Source organism: Acipenser ruthenus, chromosome 6 (genome assembly GCF_902713425.1).
Source record: "Acipenser ruthenus chromosome 6, fAciRut3.2 maternal haplotype, whole genome shotgun sequence".
Lineage (NCBI taxonomy): Eukaryota > Metazoa > Chordata > Actinopteri > Acipenseriformes > Acipenseridae > Acipenser > Acipenser ruthenus.
The window spans coordinates 39,658,918-39,684,960 of NC_081194.1; the positions used below are offsets into that span (position 1 = coordinate 39,658,918).

The 26,043-nt window shown below is 40.3% G+C and overlaps 1 protein-coding gene across 1 annotated transcript in view; it reads right to left on the minus strand.

Annotated features, from left to right (window-relative positions):
- The window catches only part of galnt2 (UDP-N-acetyl-alpha-D-galactosamine:polypeptide N-acetylgalactosaminyltransferase 2), a 140,142-nt gene that overhangs the window by 23,006 nt on the left and 91,093 nt on the right, over positions 1–26,043 (minus strand). Inside the window, exons 9-13 of the mRNA XM_034921702.2 lie at positions 25,049–25,136; positions 22,546–22,649; positions 21,770–21,896; positions 9,197–9,289; positions 9,004–9,087 (exon numbers count right to left, since the gene is read on the minus strand). Of these exons, the coding sequence (XP_034777593.2) occupies positions 9,004–9,087; positions 9,197–9,289; positions 21,770–21,896; positions 22,546–22,649; positions 25,049–25,136 (496 nt within the window). The remainder of the gene's footprint in view (positions 1–9,003; positions 9,088–9,196; positions 9,290–21,769; positions 21,897–22,545; positions 22,650–25,048; positions 25,137–26,043) is intronic.

The window sequence follows — 26,043 nt, forward strand, 5'->3', positions numbered from 1 at the left end:
TTGCCACCACTAACCTTCGACCAGATATTGTCTTGTGGTCTGGATCAGCACGCCTTGTTCACCTGGTAGAGTTAACAGTGCCATGGGAGGACGCTGTAGATGAGGCGTATGAGAGGAAGAAACTGCGGTATGCTCAACTAGCCACTGAAGCGGAACAGCGAGGATGGAGAGTTCGGGTTTACCCAGTGGAAGTGGGTTGTCGAGGATTTGTGGCACATTCTACAACCCGGTTTCTCAGAGACGTCGGATTCAGTGGCCAAGAGTTGCGTCGCACAGTGAAGAACTTATCTGAAGCAGCAGAGAGGAGCAGCAACTGGCTGTGGTTGAGACGGAAAGATTCTGGCTGGGGACAGGTAAGTAAGCTGGGCTGAGTTGAGTGGGGGACGGAGGGGGGTGATGCTGGGACGCCAGAATCACCGTCGAGCCCTCTTGAGGTGTCGTGGGCTAGTCGACGAAACACTGAGGATGGAAGGTGCCCACTTGAAAACCCCAGAGATGTACCCTACTTAGCTCAATCCAGACGGTTGTCATGCTGATGCGCTGGGGAGGCCGCACTTTGGTTGATCCCTGGAGCCAGCATCGCAGCCGTTGTGTGTGCTGATGCGCCAGGGAGGCAAAATAAGCTGATCCCTGGAGCCAGCATTACACTTCAGCCATTAACACCAGACAGAAGGATATCTACATCATCATATGGAAGGAAACGTAAATGGATGGAGACGCATATGGATCACATTAGTTTACTGTAAAGCTACGTCTTAGTTGGTGCTTATCTTGGCGAGAGCCGAGTTCAAATCAGCATGAAGTTTTAACATCTACTCTCGTGTAATGGAAATCATGAAGATCTGGATACGTCCAGTGACTGCTGTGAATAGTGCAGCTGGCAACAAGGGAAAGACCTTGTGACAGCCTGGAGAGACAGCTGACAGGAGGAAAGAGACCCCATTGGGGCTGGTAAGGGTTAGCTACCCTTGTCGGCAGTATCCAGCTCTGTGTTTACAGGATGCTGGAGACACCCGCCCAAGGCTTCTAAGAAATTAAAGAGAAAAATACCCCTAGAGTCTGCGAGAGCGGGGGCGGAAGATGACTCAACGTTGGACAACACGGTTAACGACTTGGGAACGGAAACGGATATGAGTATGGAGAGTACTTCACAAAAGACTAGTTCAAGATCTGCAGTTAACAAAGACATGGAACTCCAGGTTTGTGTCTGCGGCTGGAGCAAGGCGACAACGGTCAGGGGTTTGAAGATTCATCAAGGGAGAATGAAATGCTTGAGGGAGAAGGGACAAGGGCCTCGCATTGATCAGTACTTCTTACGAAGTCAGTCAAGTCAGTCGAATGAAATCCAGCGACAGGAAGCAAACCACAGTTCGCAGGATATCAGCACCCCTGTCATAGATGTGAGGAGGACTTGCATGGACACAGTTAGTGATGAACCTAATGATCCTTGTGAACCCGGTCAGACAAACCAGCATAAGAGAGAAAAGAACCTCAACGGGCACAAGCCTGGAGTTAAATGGCCAAGAGCTTGTGAGAAAACTGCATGGGACACAGTAAACACAGATCTCTGCGTTGCATTGGAAAGATTAAGTGGAACAGTTGAAAAGAAGCTGGATAAATTTGGGGACATCATCTACGCATATGGAAGTGAGAGGTTTGGAGTTGAAAAAAGGAAGGAAAAAGTACAAACTATTCCTGGAAAGTCTAGACGGCAGCAGGAGATTGAACGCTTAGTTAGAGAAAGGAGACAGCTGAGGAACCAATGGAGAAGAGCAGAACAAAGTCAGAAGGAGGGACTCAATCTCTTACAAAGGGTCATAAAAGATAAGCTTGCAACATTGCGCAGAGCTGAGCGCCTACGGAAACGCTACAAAAAGAAGGAGCGTGCGAGAACTAACTTTTATAAAGACCCATTCAAATTTGTAAAGAAGTTATTCACCAGTGAGAAGAATGGCACACTAAAAGCATCTAAGGTTGAGCTGGAGAGATATTTGGAGGAAACACATACAGATTCAAAAAGGCAGGAGCCTATGTCAATTCCGTCAGACATCCCACCTATCAATCCACCAGAATACCAAATGGAGGACTGTGCACCTAAGTGGAAAGAAATAGAGCAAGCTGTGAAAAAAGCAAGGGCTTCATCATCTCCAGGGCCTAATGGAGTTCCGTACAGAGTGTACAAGAGTGCTTCAGGAGTTCTACGAATTCTGTGGAAATTGATGAAAGTGGCATGGGAAAAACAGGTTGTACCAAGAGCATGGCGCCGAGCAGGTGGAGTCTTTATACCTAAAGAAAAAGATTCTACAAGCATCAGTCAGTTTCGTCCCATTTCCCTATTAAACGTAGAAGGCAAGATTTTCTTCAGCATTATTGCTCAGAGATTGTCAGCTTACCTATTAAAGAACTGCTTCATTGACACTTCAATACAAAAAGCGGGCATTCCAGGTTTCCCAGGTTGCTTAGAACACATCAATGTGATCTGGCAACAAATTCAATCAGCTAAAAAGGAGAGGAAGGAGCTCCATGTGACATTCCTGGATTTGGCTAATGCATATGGTTCAGTGCCACATGAACTACTTTGGGCAGCATTTGATTTTTTCAGTGTACCGATGACAATAACAAATTTAGTGAAAGCCTATTTTGGAGATTTGCAATTCAGTTTTTCAACTTCAGAATTCAGCACTACATGGCAATGCCTAGAGGTTGGAATAATGGCAGGATGCACCATTTCTCCACTGGCTTTTACCATGGCAATGGAAGTAATCATTAGGGCATCAAAATGGGTAGTAGGAGGAGAGCGCTTGGCTTCTGGAATGCGACTACCACCAATTCGAGCATACATGGATGACATGACAACCATGACTACAACAGTAGCCTGCACTAATCGATTATTGGGCAAGTTAACCAATAACATTGAATGGGCACGAATGCAATTCAAGCCCACTAAATCAAGGAGCATCTCTATAATTAAAGGCAAAGTAGTAGATAAAACATTCTTCATTAATGGTGAGGCAATACCAACAGTGTCTGAGAAGCCAGTGAAGAGTCTTGGGAGATGGTACGACGGGGATCTAAAGGACACAGTTCGTGTGGGAGAAGTTAGACAACAAGCAGTGGAAGGGTTGAAGAGCATAGACAGCTGCGCTCTACCAGGTAAACTAAAACTCTGGTGCTTTCAGTTTGGTCTACTGCCGAGGTTGCTGTGGCCACTGACTGTGTACGAGGTTTCTTTGACAACAGTAGAGAAGCTGGAAGCTTTAATCAGTTCATACATCAGGAAATGGTTGGGAGTTCCACGCTGCCTCAGCAGAGTGGGACTTTATGGTAAAGGAATACTGCAGCTACCAGTCTCTGCTCTAACCGAGGAGTTTAAGTGCGCCAAGGTCAGACTGGAAATGACATTAGTAGAGTCACGCGATAAATGCGTAAGGGAGGCAGCACCTGTGTTGAAAACTGGAAGAAAGTGGGCGGCAAAGAAAGCTGTGGAAGATGCAAAGGCTGCCCTTCGAATTGGTGATATCATGGGGCAAGTTCAGCATGGAAGAGGGGGTCTTGGTTTCAGTTCAACTCCTCCTACATGGCACAAGGCGGCCCCAGCTCAAAGAAGGAAGCTGGTAGTCAACGAGGTGCAAAAGCAGGAGGAGAGGATGAGGTGTATAAAGGCCATTTCCCAGGCCAAACAGGGAGAATGGATGAGATGGGAGAGTGTGGAACAACGCAAGATTGGCTGGCAAGACCTATGGTCAATGGAACAGAGCAGGATCAGTTTCCTCATCAGGTCAACATATGATGTTCTCCCATCACCACAGAACCTAAACCTCTGGGTAGGAGAGGATCCCTCATGTCCTTTGTGTTCATCACCTGCAACATTAAGGCACATTTTGACAGGATGTAAGGTGGCTCTTAGCCAAGGACGGTTTACTTGGCGCCATGACCAGGTGCTGCGATGTTTGGCCTTAGCATTGGAAGACAAGCGTAACATGACCAATAAGTTGCCACCTGTTCCATCAAAACATTACACACAAAAGACAACATTCCTCCGCCCAGGAGAGCAACCACCAAGAAAAGGTGTTAAAACCAATCCTCGCCCAGGACAACTGGAAGCTGCTAGAGACTGGAATATGCTGGCAGATGTTGGTCAACGGCTTATTTTTCCACCTGAGATTGCCACCACTAACCTTCGACCAGATATTGTCTTGTGGTCTGGATCAGCACGCCTTGTTCACCTGGTAGAGTTAACAGTGCCATGGGAGGACGCTGTAGATGAGGCGTATGAGAGGAAGAAACTGCGGTATGCTCAACTAGCCACTGAAGCGGAACAGCGAGGATGGAGAGTTCGGGTTTACCCAGTGGAAGTGGGTTGTCGAGGATTTGTGGCACATTCTACAACCCGGTTTCTCAGAGACGTCGGATTCAGTGGCCAAGAGTTGCGTCGCACAGTGAAGAACTTATCTGAAGCAGCAGAGAGGAGCAGCAACTGGCTGTGGTTGAGACGGAAAGATTCTGGCTGGGGACAGGTAAGTAAGCTGGGCTGAGTTGAGTGGGGGACGGAGGGGGGTGATGCTGGGACGCCAGAATCACCGTCGAGCCCTCTTGAGGTGTCGTGGGCTAGTCGACGAAACACTGAGGATGGAAGGTGCCCACTTGAAAACCCCAGAGATGTACCCTACTTAGCTCAATCCAGACGGTTGTCATGCTGATGCGCTGGGGAGGCCGCACTTTGGTTGATCCCTGGAGCCAGCATCGCAGCCGTTGTGTGTGCTGATGCGCCAGGGAGGCAAAATAAGCTGATCCCTGGAGCCAGCATTACACTTCAGCCATTAACACCAGACAGAAGGATATCTACATCATCATATGGAAGGAAACGTAAATGGATGGAGACGCATATGGATCACATTAGTTTACTGTAAAGCTACGTCTTAGTTGGTGCTTATCTTGGCGAGAGCCGAGTTCAAATCAGCATGAAGTTTTAACATCTACTCTCGTGTAATGGAAATCAAATCTCCTGTGTTTTGAATTGTATGCATTAGCAGTGGAAAGACCAGGATGAATACAGACTTCATTGCTAGCATATCAGTTTCCCTACAGATAACAGGATCAATGTGATGCTTCACCTGCAGAGGAAAGCACAAGACCTAGAAGCTTCCGAGTCACACTGCAAAAGTCTGCCAATGCAGGCTGCAGGTTCAGCATGAAAACAATAAAAAGCACTTATAGTTTACTACAGTAGCCAGAGTGGTTGTCTTTTGTCTAATTTATGTGCTTTGCAAGATTTTTAACAATCAAAAGACCATGATGGGCCAAATGACCTCCTCTCATTAATAAAATGTCTTATGTTCTTATTTAAGGTGCACTAGGACGTTGTTTTGACGGAGACATTTGACTTGAATATGCTTAAACAGAATTATATTCTAATAGCACGCAAGAGGAAGGCATCTACATTAGTAGCCTGTTTGTTTTAGAAATGTAGCATTAAATATAATACTTAACTTTGAATTTTTCACTTGAATTGTGTATGTTATCAGCGGTTTTAGTACTATCAGAATCAGTTCTTTGCCAGAAATAAGTTTTTTTTAATCCGCTGAACTAATTTTATTAAATTATTTGAAAGTGGTGATTTTCAAAATATCTAACACTATAAATTTATAAAATGAACGCATAGAAAAATAATTAAGGAATACAGTGTTTGTGTGTATTCCCTAATGTAACACATTACTGTGTTCATTTAAAAAACATGTTTTACAGTGTACATGAATTAATCAGGCTAGTCTAGTTTAGCATTTATACTATATATATATATATATATACTTGTGTGGCTTTGGCTTTGTGCTTTGGGTCATTGTCCTGCTGAAATGTGAATTTCCTCCCCAGTCTTGGCTGACTCAAACAGGATTTCCTCAAGGATTTGCCTGTACTTTGCACCATCCATTCTCCTCTCTATCCTGACAAGCTTCCCAGTCCCTGCTGAAGAGAAGCATCCCCATAACATGATGCTGCCACCACCATGCTTGACAGTTGGGATGATGTTGACTGGGTGATGTGCAGTGTTGGGCTTGTGCCAGGTGTAACGCTTGGAATTTAGTTCAATATTTGTCTCATCTGACCACAAAACCTTTTTCCACGTCTGCAGTATCATCTACATGCTTTTTTGCAAACTCCATACGTGCTTTAAGATGAGGCTTTTTGAGTAATGGCTTCTTTCTTGCCACCCGTCCATACAGGCCAGCTTTGTGTAGGGACCAGCTTATTGTTGATGTGTGAACACTGACTCCCATCTCAGACATAGAACTTTGCAAATCTCTCAAGATCATTGTTGGCTTCAGAGTGACATCCCAAACCAGTTTCCTGCTTGCCCGGCTGCTCAGTTTGGGAGGGCAACCTGATCTGGATAGTGTCTGGGTGGTATGATGCATCTTCCACTTCTTAATGATGGACTTCACTGTGCTGAGAGGGATAATCAGCGCCTTTGAAATTTTCTTGTACCCTTCTCCTTCTCTGTGCCTCTCTACCACTTTATCCCTGACTTGTTTTGAAAGCTCCTTGGTCTTCATGGTTGCTTTGTTGGATCACTATGTGAGTTGCAGCTTGTTGCAGCTTGAAAGTCTTTGTATACCTGAAATTATCTACAAGTTAAACCACTTTGAGTACAGGCTGAAACCATTTCACTAATGTTGTGACCCTTCAAACAAATAATTTGCACCTGAGCTGATTTAGGGCTGCAGTAGCAAAGGGGTTGAATATTTATGCAACTGAGATTAATCTGTTTTTCTCTGTAAATCTTACTTATTTATATTCTATATGCATTTTTTAACTTTATCAATGTGAAGTAGTTTGTGTAGATTCTACATGTAAAGTCTCATTTGAAAGCGTCGTGGAGTACGCTCAGGTGCCAACAAAATGTGAAAACTTTGCAGGGGGGTGAATACTTCTGCAAACCACTGTGTATGTTTTACTTTCTAAAAGATTTGAACAGTATAGATTCATGGAGGTATTATGTTGTATGTGAGTTTTTAAGAACAGAAGAAATGTTACAAACAAGGGGAGGTCCATTTGGCCCATCTTGCTCATTTGGTTGTTTATTGAAGTACCCGTGTGAATCAGCTTCCACAACAGTTTTTCATTTTTTCATTCGTTGCTCACATTTTTAGAGCACTTCTAAAGATACCCATGCATGTAAAACATCTGGCTTAGTTCCCTATCAAGAACAAAATGTAACCACCACCGAATGGATATTTAACCTATTTAACCTTAAACCTGAAAGCGTGAGAGACCTACAAACAGATACATATCATTACTTATCTGCTTATTTGCTTGTGTAATTAACACTAATTACCAGCCGTGGCTTTCGTTAGTCCCACAGCGGCCTTGTGCCCCACACGAAGCCAGTGGTTCCTTCACCCCCCTCCTGGGATCGAACAACCTTAAGTCGAAGCTCGAAACTGATTGGTCCATAACAATTCACGGTGTCCATGGAAACATAAGCCTGGAAACGAAGTGCCCTCAGAGAAGGAATGTTTCACTCTACTTGCATACGTATTGAATTGTGGAAATTGTCGCTATTTTACTGGAAGAAAATAAACATTTTGAATGCAATTCACTGGAACATACAAGCACTGTAAAAACAAATTTTTTTTATTCCTTTTTGAAATAACTATTTTAGGCGGCTCATCTGGCAAAGTAGACAGCAATTTACCCGGCCGCCGGCTGGAACTGAGAAGGCTGGTGATAGTATTGAATATCATGATACTGTGAATGGTATCGTATCGAGGCTACCGAAATGAGGTATCGCAGAACGCTACCCTAAGGGTGGTCTACCCAGGGTTAGGTTTGAGGCATCTGACATTTCACTTTGCCACCGTCTCTGTGAAGAACTTCAGTAAACCAGAACAATGGGGCAAACACAACAGTGAGCTATTTGCATAGCCTGGCTTGAGAGTAAAATCTGTACCACTGGCAATTTTTTAAGTAAGAGGCAGTAACTCGCACAAATATTGTTTTTCAAATTGGGATGCCAGCAGCTGCAAGGCACAAATTCAGTCTGGTCATGCACTGTCATTTGGAACCCAGCACACTGATCTAAACTTCATGTTCCAACATTCCAAAGATCCAAAACACACTATCAAAGGGATATCTGGATAGGAGACAAACATATGAACACTGCAAGTGATTAACCAGCCTACCTACAGAATCAAATTCATTTATCACCATGGAGACACAGGATTATATGGATTATCTTTTTATAAATTAATATATATATATATATATATATATATATATATATATATATATATATATATATATATATATATATATATATATATATATAAGCTTTGCAGAGCTTTGAGGCCTTGCTGGTTATGTTAATAAAATAGTAAGCATAAACTATATGATAGCATGAATACCACAAAAAACTATTTTTCATATTACAGCCTAAATAAGAAGCCACCACTTGTCTCTCTGCAAATTTTGGAAGCTTGTATTTAAGACTGTTGCCATACTTATTCAAATACAGTATACAATAATGTTCTATGGCATGCGTAACATATTACTAGAGAAAACTATAGATAATACTATTTACAGTGAGTAATATTGGCAGTTATATGTTTTAAATGATTCCTGTATACAGTTACATTCTCCAAAAGTAAACCTTTTTTGCTTTTCTAGAGCTATTTGCATGAAGAGCCACCAGAACCTTCATTGCATGCAGTTTTGTAGATTAAGATCTAGCTGGGTCAGTTGGCAGTAATGGTTTGCTATAATTTAACTGAATGTGATCAATGGAGGACTTGGTTTACTGGACTCATTGTTGGCATACAATGAGCCAATCTGCTACATTAGCCTCCAAGTATAAAATAACCCCTTTTTATTTTCTATTTTAATTTGAGGAACAATTTGTTTACTACATTGTGATATGTTTGACCTCCTATTGGGTTATCACTGGAAAATACTTTCAAACTGAAATCCTATCAAAGTGTGATAAAATGCATAAGAAACAACACCCACCTAAGTTCCGGGTAGACGTTTTCCAGATACCACTTAAAAGGTTTACAGCCAAGTCGCTTTTTCATTTCTAGCCTGCTCTGGATACTAATGTGTAAAAAGAAATAAAAGTTGCTGTTTAATCGGTTTCTTTTGAAATGAGCTTCAGACAAAATGCTTAGAAAAGAATCCTGACAGCAACCACAGTGACACTTACTTCCCATAAGGGACGTTTCGAGCTGATGGCACTGCTGCATAGTAGAAATTTTTAAATTCATCCATCCAAACCTCTGCTGCCCTCCGGGTGTTCCTTAAAAAAGAAAAAGAAAAAAAGAAAAATAATAAAAAATAAAATAAATCAGACTGTGACTTAATACAAAGTTCTTGACAGAATAGGCTGTTTTTCAGTCACTTTTGATAGATGAACATTGCACAATTTAGGAGGGCCTGTTAATGCATTTAGAGTTAGATATTTGGAGCCGAACTATTCTGAATTTTAATCCCAACTCAATCATTCTGACCTTAGCCAAGTCATTTTTGATGAAGAGATGGATACATGCAGCATGCTACAGCCCAAATTAAAATAGTTATGGTGATATTATGTAAATGAACCATAGAGGCAGTCAGTGGGTGCTCTGGGGCTAGAACATGCACAGGAAAAAATAGTTGATGAAGAGCACCTGGCAGGAATTTTAACATATGCTGAACAATCGATTTGCCCAGTAGTAAAAAAAATGTGTTGTTAAAATGTGTATGCACACCCGCTTCTCATCTGAGGTTTCATGGGATAGAAAAAAGGCAAGCACGTCATTCTGAAATGCCTCGCTTAAACAGTACACAACTTCCTGAAATTGTCATGCAGTGATTTTTATATAGATTGTATATATTATATATTTTTTGTTGCAACTTTTTTTCCCCTTCACTTTACAACACATTTCCACATTTGTTTTATTTGAAGTGCTTAAAATTTTAAATTTCAGTTTTCGTTTGCTTGTTCAGCTACAAAAAGGCACAAGTAAACCTTGTGTTATTACTTTATGAAAATGTGTCGATGGCCACTGTTTATTATGAAGAAACAGCAATGGCAAGGAATGAAAATAAATAAAAAGCGTTGTCAACGTTATGTACTATTTATTTCGGAAATATACAAAACAACGTTTAACTTGAACTGCAATTTGGCACCTTTGCTTTGTAGTTAATTCACTAGGGTAAAGTAAGTCCTACACAACTTATGCTTTACTCCTGGGATATTTTTCTATTTTAATGTGTTACATATTGTAAGGTCTTGCTGTAAAACAACATAAGTGACTTAACGTAACGTAGCCCTATATGTCAGTTTAAACAGGTTTTAATGGACAAGACATAAGGTTAATTTCACAAGGTCTCAAAATGCCTCATGTTTTGTCCATAAAAACCTGTTTAATTAATGTAAATAATTGCTTTTACAATTGAGAGCAAGGATTTAACATATTGCTCATTCTTCACGAAAGTTAGAACTTTTTTAAGTGATTCTATTTAATGTAATGTTAGACTGCAGTTACAGTGTGATTTTACTACAGTTCCAATGTGTATTATTGTTCCTGTAGTTCATTGTTAAACTGCAGGAACAATTGGACTGTACTGCAGTGGGAGTTAGACTGCAGTTCCAATGGAATTTTACTACTGTGGTGTTAAACTGCAGTTACAATGATTATTTCAGTCTAGTGTAAAACTTGTGTTACAATGTAATTTTATTACAGTCTAGTGTTAATCTGTAGTTACATTGTGATTCTTTTACAGGCTACTGTTAAACTGCAATTCGTTTTTTTATACTGCTTTTTTGGTGTTAAACTGCAGTTACAAAGTGATTCTATTAAATGTAATCTTAAACTGCACTTACAATTCGATTCTGCATCTCTGTTGAAAATGTCACAAAAAGTGTGTCTATTAAAAAAGGGCAACTTGCATTTTTTTCATTATAAAAAGACACATTCTGCTGAGGTACCGGTGTTGCTAACAGGAAAAAAAAAAAAAAAAAATCCATAACACTTTTCTAATATGAGACCATTTTCAAATGTGAAGGATTTAACTGAAGAAAAGAATGAAAAAACACAGGCACAAGTAAAGGCAGACAATCATCTGTTTTAATCTGATTGTTAATTCATGAAATGCGAGACAGTAATAAACCTGCTAATCAAAATATATACTTTTTTTAATCGACCTGATTCTGGTATCAATAAGCTACTAACAACCAAACAAGCAAGATGGGCTGAATGGCCTCCTCTCGTTTGTAAACTTTCTTATGTTCTTATGTTCTTAACATAATGAAATTGGAAATACCCACCCCATATTATCAGTTAGAGCTTCTCGACGAGCAATCTCAAGCGAAATAACGGCAATCCAGCATTCATTTAAAAATATATATGTAGACACACACACGGATGCACAATGAAAACACAACAGTCTAAGTTTTACATCAATAGCTCATTGGGCACATAGATAATGTTATTTACATTTTAAATACTTAGCAGAGAGGTTTGTTGATTGCTTGAGTAGTAGTGTTCCTTGGGATAGCAAAATACTGAGCTCAAGTTATGTGATTGCATAAAAACGCCAGGTGCTCAGTGTTTGGTATTTGAGTTACGTTAAAACTGCAAGATACAACCACGCCCCGCTTGAGTAATGAAGATCACCTGGTTGCTATCGGCATGATTGAAGGCGGGCTGTCTGTGGGCCAGAGAACATCTGAGGTGGCAGCAGAGAGACTGGTGGAGTGTTTTATTCACCGATGAATGCCGTTTTGCCCTTGACAGACCTGACGGAAGACAATGTGTGTGGAGACTGTTGCGTTGTTCAAGCCAACCGGTGGGGTGGTGGAAGTGTGATGATGTGGGGAGGAATTTCCTTTAACGCAAGTGCAGATTCAGGGCAAACTTACTGCAGAGTGATACATTGACGAAGTCTTGAGGCAACAGTTTTTCTGTTCCAGCAGGACAATGCAAGATCACACAGTGCTAGGATTACAATTGCACGACTTCAAGAAAACAATGTCAAGGTCTTGCCATGGCCAGCTTTTTCTCCTGACCTGAGTCCAATAGTGCCATCCACAGGAGACAATTGCAATCAGAAAACCTTCGCTAGCTGGCTGCAGCTGCACAGGAAGGGTGGCGGAACATCCCACAGCAGTGTATCCAGAGGCTGATCAGGTCTATGCATTAATACTGCCAGGACTGTGTTAATGCTCAGGGAGGTCATACCCGATACTAACTGTAATGTTTTCATTTTGACAGCGTGTCACGTTTGATACTGAAAACATTTCATGATTCTTTGATCTGTATTTTTGTTCACATTTTCTATGATTTTGTTTGATATCGATGTTTAAAATATTTGTTTAAATCCATTAGACCTGAGTGTTGCGTTTCTTTTGTGCATCAGTATATATGTGGAAAAGTACAGAGCAGCTAGAAGCAGTTTGAAAGCAGGTTGACAGCTGCAGAAGCTAAACTAAACTTAAAAAAAAAAAAAAAAATTAACATGGTCTTCAAGCCAGTAATCTGTGACAACTGCATGATGTGGGAAATCTGAGAAAGCCCAACAGAGCTCAACCAAGTGTGTGTAAAGTGCCCCAAAATCCAGGACTTCCTTAAACTAGTAAATGTACGAGAAATGGAGATGCAGGAAATGAGACAGCAACAGGTGCTTGAGGAGCTGGCACACCCACAATTCATGGAAGTCTGCACCCCTAGCAGACTAAAAGCAACCAGGGAGATAGAAGATGGTCGAAACACCTGGGTTTAGATAGGCAGAAGCAGGGAAAAAATAAACTTTGTCAAACACAACAACCAGAAACATAAAGAGAACGAAAGGAACAACATCCAGGACCCTATAAACAGTGCTGGCCAGGCAGCAAAAAGAAGGGAGGTCATGATTGTTGGGGACTCCATATTGAGAAACACAGCAAGTTCAGTTCGCAGTTTGGACCCCCTTACTACAACAGTGTGCTGCCTTCCAGGAGCCTCTGTCACGCACATCACTGAGAACGTGGACAGGCTCCTAGAACGAACAGGAGACGACCCGGTAGTAGTCGTCCACATCGGTACAAACAACATTGGAAGAGACAGGCCAAGATCCCTGCAAAACAAATTCGGAGAGCTAGGAAGGAAATTAAAAAGACAAGACCAAAACTGTGGTATTTTCTGGGATACTGCCGGCACCTTGCAAAGGACCATATGGACAGCTGGAAATACAAAATCAAAATGCATGGCTTAAATCGTGGTGCACACAGGAAGGCTTCCTCTTTCTTGAACACTGGAGCACATTCTACAACAAGGACTATCTATATAGGCGGGGCGGACTGCACTTAAACAGAAAGGGAACCATCTACTCGGAGAAAGGATCCTGGAGGAGGTCCAGAAGCATTTAAACTAGAAAGGAAGGGGGAGAAAACAAAAAAAAACAGAAGGGAGACCACATCAAATCAAAGGCAACAACTCAGGTAAGACAGCTATTAAATGTATTTATCTTAATGCTAGAAGTCTCAGAAACAAAATGTTAGAACTTGAAGCTACTGCACTAACAGGCGGGGGGGGGTCTCATTTGAAGTGATTTTTAAAACCCCAAAAGCAATGACTAAAGCTAAGGTTTACAATTTTAGAAAAGCAAACTATGAAGGTATGAAACAGAGACTAACAGAAGTAGATTGGAGTAAAATAGAGAAAACATCCACAGAAAAAGGATGGCTGTTTTTTAAAAATGTAGTACTAGAGGCGCAGAACAACTACATCCCAAAAGTAGACAAATCTAAATCTAAAACAAAATGGTTTTATAGATCAATTAAAAAAAAAAAATCAGAGAAAAAAGGCACTTTACAGAGCGTTTAAAAGGGACCAAAGACAAAGTACACAGAAAGTGTACTTGGAACTGCAAACACAAGTCAAAAAGGAAGTTAGAAAGGCCAAGAGAGAGATAAAAATCAACATTGCTAGAGGGGCTAAAACCAATTCCAAAATGTTTTTCCAATATTATAACAGCAAGAGAACATTCAAAAGAGGAGGTTAAATGTCTAAGAGACACAAATGGCAAAATCATAGATGAAGAAAAAAAAATAGCAAATACATTAAAATTATTACTTTTCACAGGTTTTTACAAAGGAGGACACGGACAACATGCCCCACGTCGACCTGTTCCTATCCAGTTTTAAATAACTTTAGCATAACTGAGGCAGAAGTGTTAAAGGGACTAGGAGCTCTTAAAATAAACAAATCCCCTGGGCCGGATGAGTTCCTCCCAATAGTACTCAAAGAAATGAGAGAAGTTATTTACAAACCGCTAACCAAGATCATGCAACAGTCTCTTGACACAGGGGTTGTACCGACAGACTGGAAAATTGCAAACGTAATACCGATCCACAAAAAGGGAGACAAAACCGAACCAGGTAACTACAGACCAATAAGCCTGACTTCTATTATATGTAAACTTATGGAAACTATAATAAGATCCAAAATTACCTATATGGTAACAATATCCTGGGAGACAGTCAGCATGGTTTTAGGAAAGGGAGATCGTGTCTAACTAACCTGCTTGATTTTTTTGAGGATGCAACATCGACAATGGATAACTGCATGGTTTATTTAGATTTACAGAAAGCTTTTGACAAAGTCCTGCATAAAAGATTCATTAATTAGAAACCTCAAAATGGAGCGAGGTAACCAGTGGTGTACCACAGGGATCAGTATTAGGTCCTCTGCTATTCTTTATCTACATTAATGATTTAGATTCTGGTATAGTAAGCAAACTTGTTAAATTTGCAGACGACACAAAAATAGGAGGAGTGGCAAACACTGTTGCAGCAGCAAAGGTCATTCAAAATGATCTAGACAGCATTCAGAACTGGGCAGACACATGGCAAATTACATTTAATAGAGAAAAGTGTAAAGTACCGCACACAGGCAATAAAAATGTGCATTAGAAATATCATATGGGAGATACTGCAATTGATGAAGGAATCTATGAAAAAGACCTAGGAGTTTATGTTGACTCAGAAATGTCTTCATCTAGACAATGTGGGGAAGCTATAAAAAAAAAAAGGCCAACAAGATGCTCGGATATATAGTGAAAAGTGTTGAATTTAAATCAAGGAAAGTAATGTTAAAACTTTACAATGTATTAGTAAGACCTCATCTAGAATATTGTGTTCAGTTCTGGTCACCTCTTTACAAAAAGGATATTGCTGCTCTAGAAAGAGTGTAAAGAAGAGCGACCAGAATTATCCCGGGTTTAAAAGGCATGTCGTATGCAGAAAGGCTAAAAGAACTGAATCTATTCAGTCTTGAACAAAGAAGACTACGCGGTGATCTGATTCAAGCATTTAAAATTCTAAAAGATATTGACAATGTCGACCCATGGGACTTTTTCGACCTGAAAAAAGAAACAAGGACCAGGGTTCACACATGGAGATTAGATAAAGGGGCATTCAGAACAGAAAATAGCAGGCACTTTTTTACACAGAGTCTGGAACCAACTCCCCAGTAATGTTGGTGAAGCTGACACCCTGGGATCCTTCAAGAAGCTGCTTGAAGAGATTCTGGGATCAATAAGCTACTAACAACCAAACGAGCAAGATGTGCCGAATGGCCTCCTCTCGTTTGTAAACGTTATGTTCTTCTTATGTTTTAATACTATAGCAAGCCGAATTATCATTTAGAGATATCTCTAAATATTTGAAGATATTGCAAAATCATTTTAAGGTATCTAAAATACATTTAGAGATATCTTAAATTGATTTGATTTTAAGTTCTCAAAATAACTTCCTGTTCATTTAGAGATATCTCTAAATGATTTAAAGATATTTCTAAATAACTTCCTGTGAAAATATTAATTACAATACAATATTTTGAATGGGCTTCCTGTCCATTTAGAGATATCTCCAAATGAATAGGAAGTCATTTAGAGATATCTTCAACTGATTTAGAGATATCTTTACAACCCTCATTTTAAGATATCTCTAAATGACAGTTTGGCATACCATGCTAGCAAAATCCACATGGATAAAATCCATAGCATTTAAAGATATCTGTAAATCAATTTGAGATATCTTTTTCATTTTTAGATATCTCTAATTGATTTACAGATATCTTAAAATGAATTTTAGATATCTTAAAAGCTGCACAATTAAAGATATCTGTAATTCAATTTGAGATATCTAGAAATGATTTAGAGATATCTTTAAATATTTCAAGATACCTTAAAAATGCAATTTGAGATGTCTCTAAATGATCATTTGGCTTGCCATAATACCAGTCATTTATGTTAGCAGGGTTATTCAAAATACAATTAACCTCTTAATATTACTGTACGTTTGCGTATTTTAACTACATTGATGATTTTATTTTGACAAACAAATGGGATTTTATTGTACTAAGTATAGGTGGTTAAAGGTTTATGGTGCGATGTGTTGTTTGTGAAATATTCTCGCTACTTTAAGTGCATTAGTGAACAACCCTTTTCTGAAAATAACGAAAATTGCTTACCGGTCTGATTGAGCATTATGAAGTTATAGATAACTCCAGTTCCTGTTTGTTTGTCTTAAAAACATCCTGATTCACAGCAATTATGGCCTCAGTGGCCTTTCCGCTACACACCAATGGCTCAGTCAAAGCCCAGACCTCAATCCGATTGAGAATTTGTGGCAAGACTTGAAAATTGATGTTCACCAACGGTCCCCATCCAACTTGACAAAACTTGAGCAATTTTGCCAAGAAGAATGGGCAAGAATTGCAGGATCCAGATGTGCAAAGCTGGTAGACTTACCCAAAAAGACTCACAGCTGTAATTGCTGCCAAAGGTGCTTCTACCAAGTATTGACTCAGGGGGGTGAATACTTATGCAACCAACAAATGTCTTTTTTTTGTTTAATTAACTTTTGTGTCACAATAAAAAATATTTTGTACCTTCAAAGTGTTAAATATGTTGTGTAAATCAAATGGTAAAAATCCCAATTAAATCCATTTTAATTCCAGGTTGTAACACTACAAAATGTGGAAAAGTCCAAGGGGGGTGAATACTTATGCAAGGCACTGTACCAACTTAGGAAGTGTTTGGATCTAAGTGGCCACTGAGCGGCAATGCAATTCACTGCAGTGCTGGTCATGGATCTCGCCACCTCTCTGTGCACGGTTACCCTATCTGCCAAGCGCTGAATTACTCTCTATGCGGTCTCAGTGATGACAGCTGTGTTCCTCTGATCAGCGAAATTGTCATCGGATGAGATCGTACGGAGGAGGCACTCAGTATAAGCGAATGAGATCGTGCAGAGGAGCTCAGTGTCACCAGATGAGAATGTGTGGAGGAGCTCAGCGTAATCGGATGAGATCTTGCAGAAAGAGCTCAGTGTCATTGGATGAGATCGTGCAGAGAAGCTCAGTGTCATCGGATGAGATCGTACGGAGGAGCCGCTCAGTGTAATCAGATGAGATCATACGGAGGAGGCGCTCAGTGTCATCGGAGGAGATCATGCAGATGAGCTCAGCATAATCGAATGAGATCGTACAGAGGAGGTGCTCAGTGTCATCGGATGAGATCGTACAGAGGTGGTGCTTGGTGTCATCAGATGAGATCGTATGACGGACCTCAGTATAATCGGATGAGATCTTGCAGAAGAGCTCCGTGTCATCGGATGAGATTGTGCAGAGGAGCTCAGTGTCATCGGATGAGATTGTGCAGAGGAGCTCAGTGTCATCGGATGAAATCGTGCAGAGGAGCTCAGTATCATCGGATGAGATTGTGCAGAGTTCAGTGTCATCGGATGAAATTGTGCAGAGGAGCTCAGTGTAATCAGATGAGATCTTGCAGAAGACCTCAGTGTCATTGAATGAGATCATATGGACAAAGCACTCAGTGTAATCAGATGAGATTGTGCAGAGGAGCTCAGTGTCATCGGATGAGATCGTACGGAGGAGGCGTTCAGTGTAAAAAAAAATAAAAAGGAGTAGCTGCTACTTTATATATACAGTGCCTTGCAAAAGTATTCAGACCCCTGACCAATTCTCTCATATTACTGAATTACAAATGGTACATTGAAATTTCGTTCTGTTTGATATTTTATTTTAAAACACTGAAACTCAAAATCAATTATTGTAAGGTGACATTGGTTTAATGTTGGGAAATATTTTTAAGAAAAATAAAAAACTGAAATATCTTGCTTGCAGAAGTATTCAACCCCCACACATTAATATTTGGTAGAGCCACCTTTCGCTGCAATAGCAGCTTTAAGTCTTTTAGGGTAAGTATGTACCAGCTTTGCACACAGTGTCGGAGTGATTTTGGCCCATTCTTCTTGGCAGATTTGCTCCAGGTTGTTCAGGTTGGTTGGACGACGCTTGTGGACCGCAATTTTCAAATAGTGCCACAGATTCTCAGTGGGATTGAGATCAGGACTTTGACTGGGCCACTGTAGGACATTCACCTTTTTGTTCTTGAGCCACTCCAATTGGTTGCTTTGGCCTTGTGCGTGGGATCATTGTCCTGCTGAAAGGTGAATTTCCTCCCAAGCTTCCGTTTTTTAGCAGACTGAAGCAGGTTCCCTTGCAGTATTTCCCTGTATTTTGCTCCATCCATTCTTTTTCAATTTTAACAAGATGCCCAGTCCCTACTGATGAGAAGCATCCCCACAGCATGATTCTGCCACCACCATACTTCACTGTAGGGATGGTGTGTCTTGAGGCATGGGCAGTGTTAAGTTTGCGCCACACATAGCGCTTTGAGTTTTGGCCAAAAAGCTCTATCTTGGTCTCATCTGACCACAAAACCTTTTCCCACATCGCAGCTGGGTCACTCTCATGCTTTCTGGCAAACTCCAGACGTGCTTTCAGATGGTACTTTTTGAGTAACGGCTTCTTTCTTGCCACCCTCCCATACAGGCCAGTGTTATGCAGAGCTCTTGATATGGTTGACTGGTGCACCATTACTCCACTCCCAGCCACTGAACTCTGTAGCTCCTTCGAAGTGATTGTTGGCCTCCCCTTCTTGTTTGAGCGCTGAGTTTTGAGGGACGGCCTTTTCTTGGCAGTGCCAGGGTGATGTGATGCAGCTTCCACTTCCTGATTATTGATCCAACTGTGCTTACTGGGATATCCAAAACACTTGGATATTATTTTGTAGCCTTTCCCTAATCTATGCATTTGTATTACTTTACCTCTAACTTCTGTAGAATGCTCTTTGGTCTTCATTTTCCTTCAGCTTCACAGCCTGACCAATGATCCTTCAACAGTGGGTTTTTTATACAGAAAATGTGACAGCAACTTTAATGGTTCACAGGTGGAGGCCAATGGTAAGGTAATTATGTCCTCGTTAGGGCAATTTCTTTCATCTGTGTAAACTGGGAGCTTCCACAGCACAGGGGTTGAATACTTATGCAAGCAAGATATTTCAGATTTTTATTTTTCTTAAAAATATTTCCCAACATAAAACCAATGTCACCTTACAATAATTGATTTTGAGTTTCAGTGTTTTAAAATAAAATATCAAACGAATGAAATTTCAATGTACCATTTGTAATTCAGTAATATGAGAGAATTGGTCAGGGGTCTGAATACTTTTGCAAGGCACGGTATATACAGACGTGCTCAAATTTGTTGATACCCTTACAGCTCATTGAAATAATGCTTCATTCCTCCTGAAAAGTGATGAAATTAAAAGCTATTTTATCATGTATACTTGCATGCCTTTGGTATGTCATAGTATAAAGCAAAGAAGCTGCGAAAAGAGATGAATTATTGCTTATTCTACAAAGATATTCTAAAATGGCCTGGACACATTTGTTGGTACCCCTTAGAAAAGATAATAAATAATTGGATTATAGTGATATTTCAAACTAATTAGTTTGTTTAATTAGTATCACACATGTCTCCAATCTTGTAATCAGTCATTCAGCCTATATAAATGGAGAAAAGTAGTCACTGTGCTGTTTGGTATCATTGTGTGCACCACACTGAACATGGACCAGAGAAAGCAAAGGAGAGAGTTGTCTGAGGAGATCAGAAAGAAAATAATAGACAAGCATGGTAAAGGTAAAGGCTACAAGACCATCTCCAAGCAGCTTGATGTTCCTGTGACAACAGTTGCAAATATTATTAAGAAGTTTAAGGTCCATGGAACTGTAGCCAACCTCCCTGGGCGCGGCCGCAAGAGGAAAATCGACCCCAGATTGAACAGAAGGATAGTGCGAATGGTAGAAAAAGAACCAAGGATAACTGCCAAAGAGATACAAGCTGAACTCCAAGGTGAAGGTACGTCAGTTTCTGATCACACCATCCGTCGCTTTTTGAACGAAAGTGGGCTCCATGGAAGAAGACCCAGGAGGACTCCACTTTTGAAAGAAAAACATAAAAAAGCCAGACTGGAATTTGCTAAAATGCATATTGACAAGCCACAATCCTTCTGGGAGAATGTCCTTTGGACAGATGAGTCAAAACTGGAGCTTTTTGGCAAGTCACATCAGCTCTATGTTCACAGACGAAAAAATGAAGCTTTCAAAGAAAAGAACACCATACCTACAGTGAAACATGGAGGAGGCTCGGTTATGTTTTGGGGCTGCTTTGCTGCGCCTGGCACAGGGTGCCTTGAATCTGTGCAGGGCACAATGAAATCTCAAGACTATCAAGGCATTCTGGAGCAAAACGTACTGCCCAGTATCAGAAAGCTCTGTCTCAGTCGCAGGTCATGGGTCCTCCAACAGGATAATGACCCAAAACACACAGCTAAAAGCACCCAAGAATGGATAAGAACAAAACATTGGACTATTCTGAAGTGGCCTTCTATGAGTCCTGATCTGAATCCTATCGAACATCTATGGAAAGAGCTGAAACTTGCAGTCTGGAGAAGGCACCCATCAAACCTGAGACAGCTGGAGCAGTTTGCTCAGGAAAAGTGGGCCAAACTACCTGTTAACAGGTGCAGAAGTCCCATCATTTTTGTCCATGCCATTTTCATTTGTTTTATTATTTACAATGTTATGTTGAATAAAAAATCAAAAGCAAAGTCTGATTTCTATTAAATATGGAATAAACAATGGTGGATGCCAATTACTTTTGTCAGTTTCAAGTTATTTCAGAGAAAATTGTGCATTCTTTGTTTTTTGTGGAGGAGTACCAACAAATTTGAGCACGTCTGTGTGTAATATATTATTTATATTTTTATATATATATATATATATATATATATATATATATATATATATATATATATATATATATATATATAAATAAACTATTTAAAACTTTTCCCCACCAAACATGTGCTAAAAAGGAACTACAGAGGAGATCTGCACAACACCAGGGACAGAGGGCTGGACCAAATCACCCAGATAATTTGGGCCATGTAATACCTTATAAAAGGGAGAATCAGAATCTTCATTTTGGAGTCACTGGAAGCCAGTGCAGCCAGGACAAAAACGTTTCTGTTGTCCATGTAAGTGCAGCTTTCTGGAGATGCTGCAGTTTTCCCCAATTTGTGGAGTCCAGCAGAAAGAGAGTTACAATAATATCCATGATCTAATAAAGGCTTGGACAAGGGTATATGCAGCTTTAATATTTCTGAGATGAACATAGGACAACACCCTCCAGACCTAACAAAGTTAATGTGGCACAACACTTCTTAAATATACATAAAATACATTCACACTGTTTTGGGGTGGAAGGGGGTAGAGGTATTAGTTGTTTTTAAAAGAACAATATACCAGTTATATTGTTTGTTTGACCAACAGTTAAGATACATTAGATCTCCCCCTTCAACAGGATCTTAATTCCCAACTAACCTGGCAAATACTGTCCCACTTCCTCCTGGGAAGGTGTAAGGATGTTGTTTGCGGAACACATGGCCTACCCGGCTACAAGGAATGATTTCCAGACTTCCGCCACATTGCCATACACGAAACGAGATCTCTGCAACAGACAAACCGATAGCAGACTTGCCTGAAAATTCATTGTAATCATAGAAAACTAGTAAAAAAAAAAGATATTAAAAAAACGGTCAATTACTACTTCCTGCAACTATTGTAACCGTTTATTGCTAGTTCGTAACTGTTTTTATTTCTCTCAGAAATGTTGCCCCCCTCTTCTCAAGCAGTCTGCCAATTGTGCTTTTCTATTGTATTGTGGACCCATGACCACTATGGGCTAGTCTGACTACCAATTCATAAAATGATTTGAACACATGTGAAATATTACTGAACTAGACAAAAAAACTTTACTAGTATGTCAGAACTCATTTGAGACTGCCAATGAAGGGACAAATTGTGAAGCTGAGAACATCAAATCAATTTCACTCTGGCTTACAGAGTTCAAATGCTAGTGTAGTTACCACTCCACCTCCTAAACTTGATACATTGCTTGACTACTAGCCTTTTCAATAGATGTAAGACAGTAATTTATTATTTTAATTAATTGGGTAAGTGGCAGCTGCTCAGCAACCCCATAATGAAAAGAAAAACAGAAAACCTCAACTTCTTCCATCAAAATGTTAATTCTGGACTCCAATGAAATCAAGGACTTAGTTCACTTTGTCCTGTGTTTGAGTTATCACTCCACTTACCTAAATTTTCACCACCCCAGACATCCATCATCATGTCATACTTTCCCAGTTCTTCAAAGTAATCTTTGTCCATAACAAAGAGACCACCAGCTATCATTGGTGTCCTAAACAAAGAAAAAAAAAAAAAGAAAAGAAATATAAACAAGCCATTCACAAATAAAAACTAAAAAACTAAAACTAAAAAACACAACTAAAACAAAGAATATAAAAAACTGTGGAGGTATATTAATTTTGTAGGCTACAGTGCCACCAGAGGGCATGAATGGTTCGCCTTCTGAAGATCCTAACCTAACCACACCCTGCTGCTCTTCAGTCCTTGGCCTCTCTAACAGGGACAGGCAATTGTGCCGAATAGTGTGATGGTTTGGCAGACTTGTATACACTGGGGCCTATAGTTTCACCAAACTCATTTAAATTGTGAACCAAGATGGCATGAGACACTTCTAAAACAGCCCACTATGCCACCTAGTACACTCTTATGCATACACAGTTTAATACAATTTCACATATCCCTGTCCTTGTAATGTTGGATTATAATATAAAATCCAGACGGGGCGGCAGCAAAGGGGGACTGAAGCCTCTGTGTATTTTTGTGTTTTATGTTGTATGTGGTGTGTATGTATTGGTGCACGGGGTATAATGGGGGCTATGTAGCACAAATGATGTAAAATGTATAGTTGTATTTAGGCACGGGATTGCACAATCACTTTCCATCAGATAAAATGTGTATTAGTAAATGAGCACGGGGATTGCACAGATTAGTTCACATGCTGGGATTCAAGTGAATGATTAATTAGTAATTGAATCCCAGCACAGCTGTATATATAGAGGGATGAATCACTCACTCGGGGTTGGAGTGTTCAAGAGTGGAGAATGGGAGTAGAGAGTAAAAGGTAAAAGAAGAAAATTAAAGAAACAATTCCTATGCGTGCTGGCCAACATGCCCTTTTGTTTTATAAAGCGTTTCTGTTTTGCACCTCGACCGCACCTAGATCGAAGATCCCTGTATCGCTATTTTTAATATTACCTACTTTTGGTGCTTAAATACATTGCGCAGACTCTTGCGTCTCTATTTGTGCTTCATTTATTTAAGTTTATCAATGTTCCAAAAACGGCACGTTTTCCATCCGTTTGACATTTCTTCGTAACATTACTGTGAGATCTCAGGCTGTATACAAATTTGACGGACAGGGTCTTTAAACTACGAGCCACATATGTTTGCTTTTCATTGAGCAGTTTTCCTAGTTACGGCGGGTGAGCTCCAGGATCGGATCAAGATTACGGATCAGTGGAACCTGATCCAGATCTGCTTAGTAAAACACCTTCCCATGATCCTAATCCAGTGATACATTTTTTTGTTAGTTAGTACAACCAGCCTGGTGCAGGACGGTGGACGAGACAGAGTCCAGTGTGCAAGAAACAGCAGTGAGGTGCTGTAATTCTGCATAAATTTTATATAGACCTACACTGTGTAGATTTTATATAGACCTACAGATTAGATGGATCATGTTTTACTCCCAGCCAGAAGCCAGCCACTGTGAATGATGGCTCGAATAGATGATCCTTCAATGAGTGGCACTGCCAAAGTCACAGACTCAGCTGAAACTGAGGATGAAGATGATGAATGCAGACCTAATGGTGGAGGAAAGTAAGTCTGTTGATTCTTGGGGAGAGGGCAACGACAAGTGTGATGACCGGTAAATCACCATTTAAACGTGGAGGAAGATCCTAACCCAGAAACCTATCCTGAACTCAGTAAGTTCAAGTTGCTTTTAGTAAACAAAATAAGCAAAATAAAAAGTCTGCAGTAAATATTGATCTATACGTGTAGCTTAGATATAGTTTTCACTTGTAACTAAATCTAACTTCAATTGTGAACTATTTGACGCATTGTATGCTGGTTTTACGAAAATACATAGATGACAATTTCACTTTCTTGTTATCCTTTTCGAGGGTAAAATACATACACAACACGTTTAAACGTCTGTTGTTCACACAGATCGACGTATCGTACACTGAAAATTATTTAAATGTATTTTATGAGTGCCCAGACAAAGTGGGGTGTAGCCCCCTCTAGTTTTGTTCCAAGTGATAAATGTCTTCTGATGAGACAAAACCAACAGTGCAAGTGCTGGGTATGTCCCAGTGAAAAAAAATGACTGATGGATTGTAATGGAGGTACAGTTTACCTGCCTTATAATTTTATTATTTTTAAATAAAAATACATTTCTTCAGCAATTTTATTTAAATGTGACAAACATTTAATTTGTTATTAGACAAATACAATATAGCAATACGTGTAGAGATGTTGTTAGGAGGCCTACTACACAGGACACAGTACTTTTTACTTGAACAGGCTTCTGCTCTAATTATGTACCCTAAAGCTACTCATAGTTAGAGGACTTTGGTAACATGAGAAGTTTAGGTACCAATGGCTTTGAATATGATATTGGCTCATTTCTCTACATTTCTTGCATGTAACAGAACATTCAGGGCTGCTTACTTTATTGGTGCAATTGGATTTCCCTGACGCACTCTTCTTTGTTCAGGAGTCATGTAATCCCATTTAAACACAAGGTTCCAGTCAAACCCTATCAGGAAAAAAAATAAAAAAAAATCATTGGATCAGCTGTATAGTGACAGTAATTAGCAAGAGCTGTCAAATACACATTCTGTGATGATGCTGTTATGCTAATGGTATGAAAGCTGTGGTTATTGCTCTGTTAATCATTGAAATTCCTACTAACCTGTAATAGAATAGCCCTCCAGGCCCAGGTCACCTACCCTGCTGTAAAGCATCAAACAAGGACCCAACAAGAAGCTAATAGCAATTTAAATGTACACATTTATTTATTTATTCATTTAGTATATTAGGTATGGTAGGTATTTTGGAGCATTTTATGTCAAAGCTGCCGATAGGTCCTGGGTCCCGCCTCCCGAGGGATCAAATAGTCACTTCGCAAAATGCTCGTCCTCTTTTTGCCTTGAAGCCGCGTAAGCGACTGAAACTGGTTGGTGGTCGTCTTCTCTTTCAGGGAACCAGGGTTACATCCGTAACCTAACGTTCCCTTTCAAGTCGAAGACAACCACCAACAGTACTTTTGGGAAAGTATACCAAAGCCGTCACAAGGGAGTATGAGCAGACAGCTAATGAGGGATATCTCAACCACACATAACCGATAAGGTCAGCAGTGGGAGTGTGTAACCTCAAGGACCCTTGTGCCCATTGAAGGCACTGAGGGATCTACCACATTAACGTGGTAGAGCCTGGTAAAGGTATTCGGCATTGTCCAGCTAGCCGCAGTACAAATCTCAGACAGTGAGGCTCCTCTAAAGAGTGCCCAAGATGTGGCCACCCCTCTAGTAGTGTGCGCAGCTACCCACTCAGGTGGGGGTAAGCTGGCATTATCACATGCAGTCGAGACTGTGTCTGCAATCCAGTGTGACAGTCGCTGCTTGGAGAGGGCCTGTCCCAGGGTCTGTATACCGTGACAGACA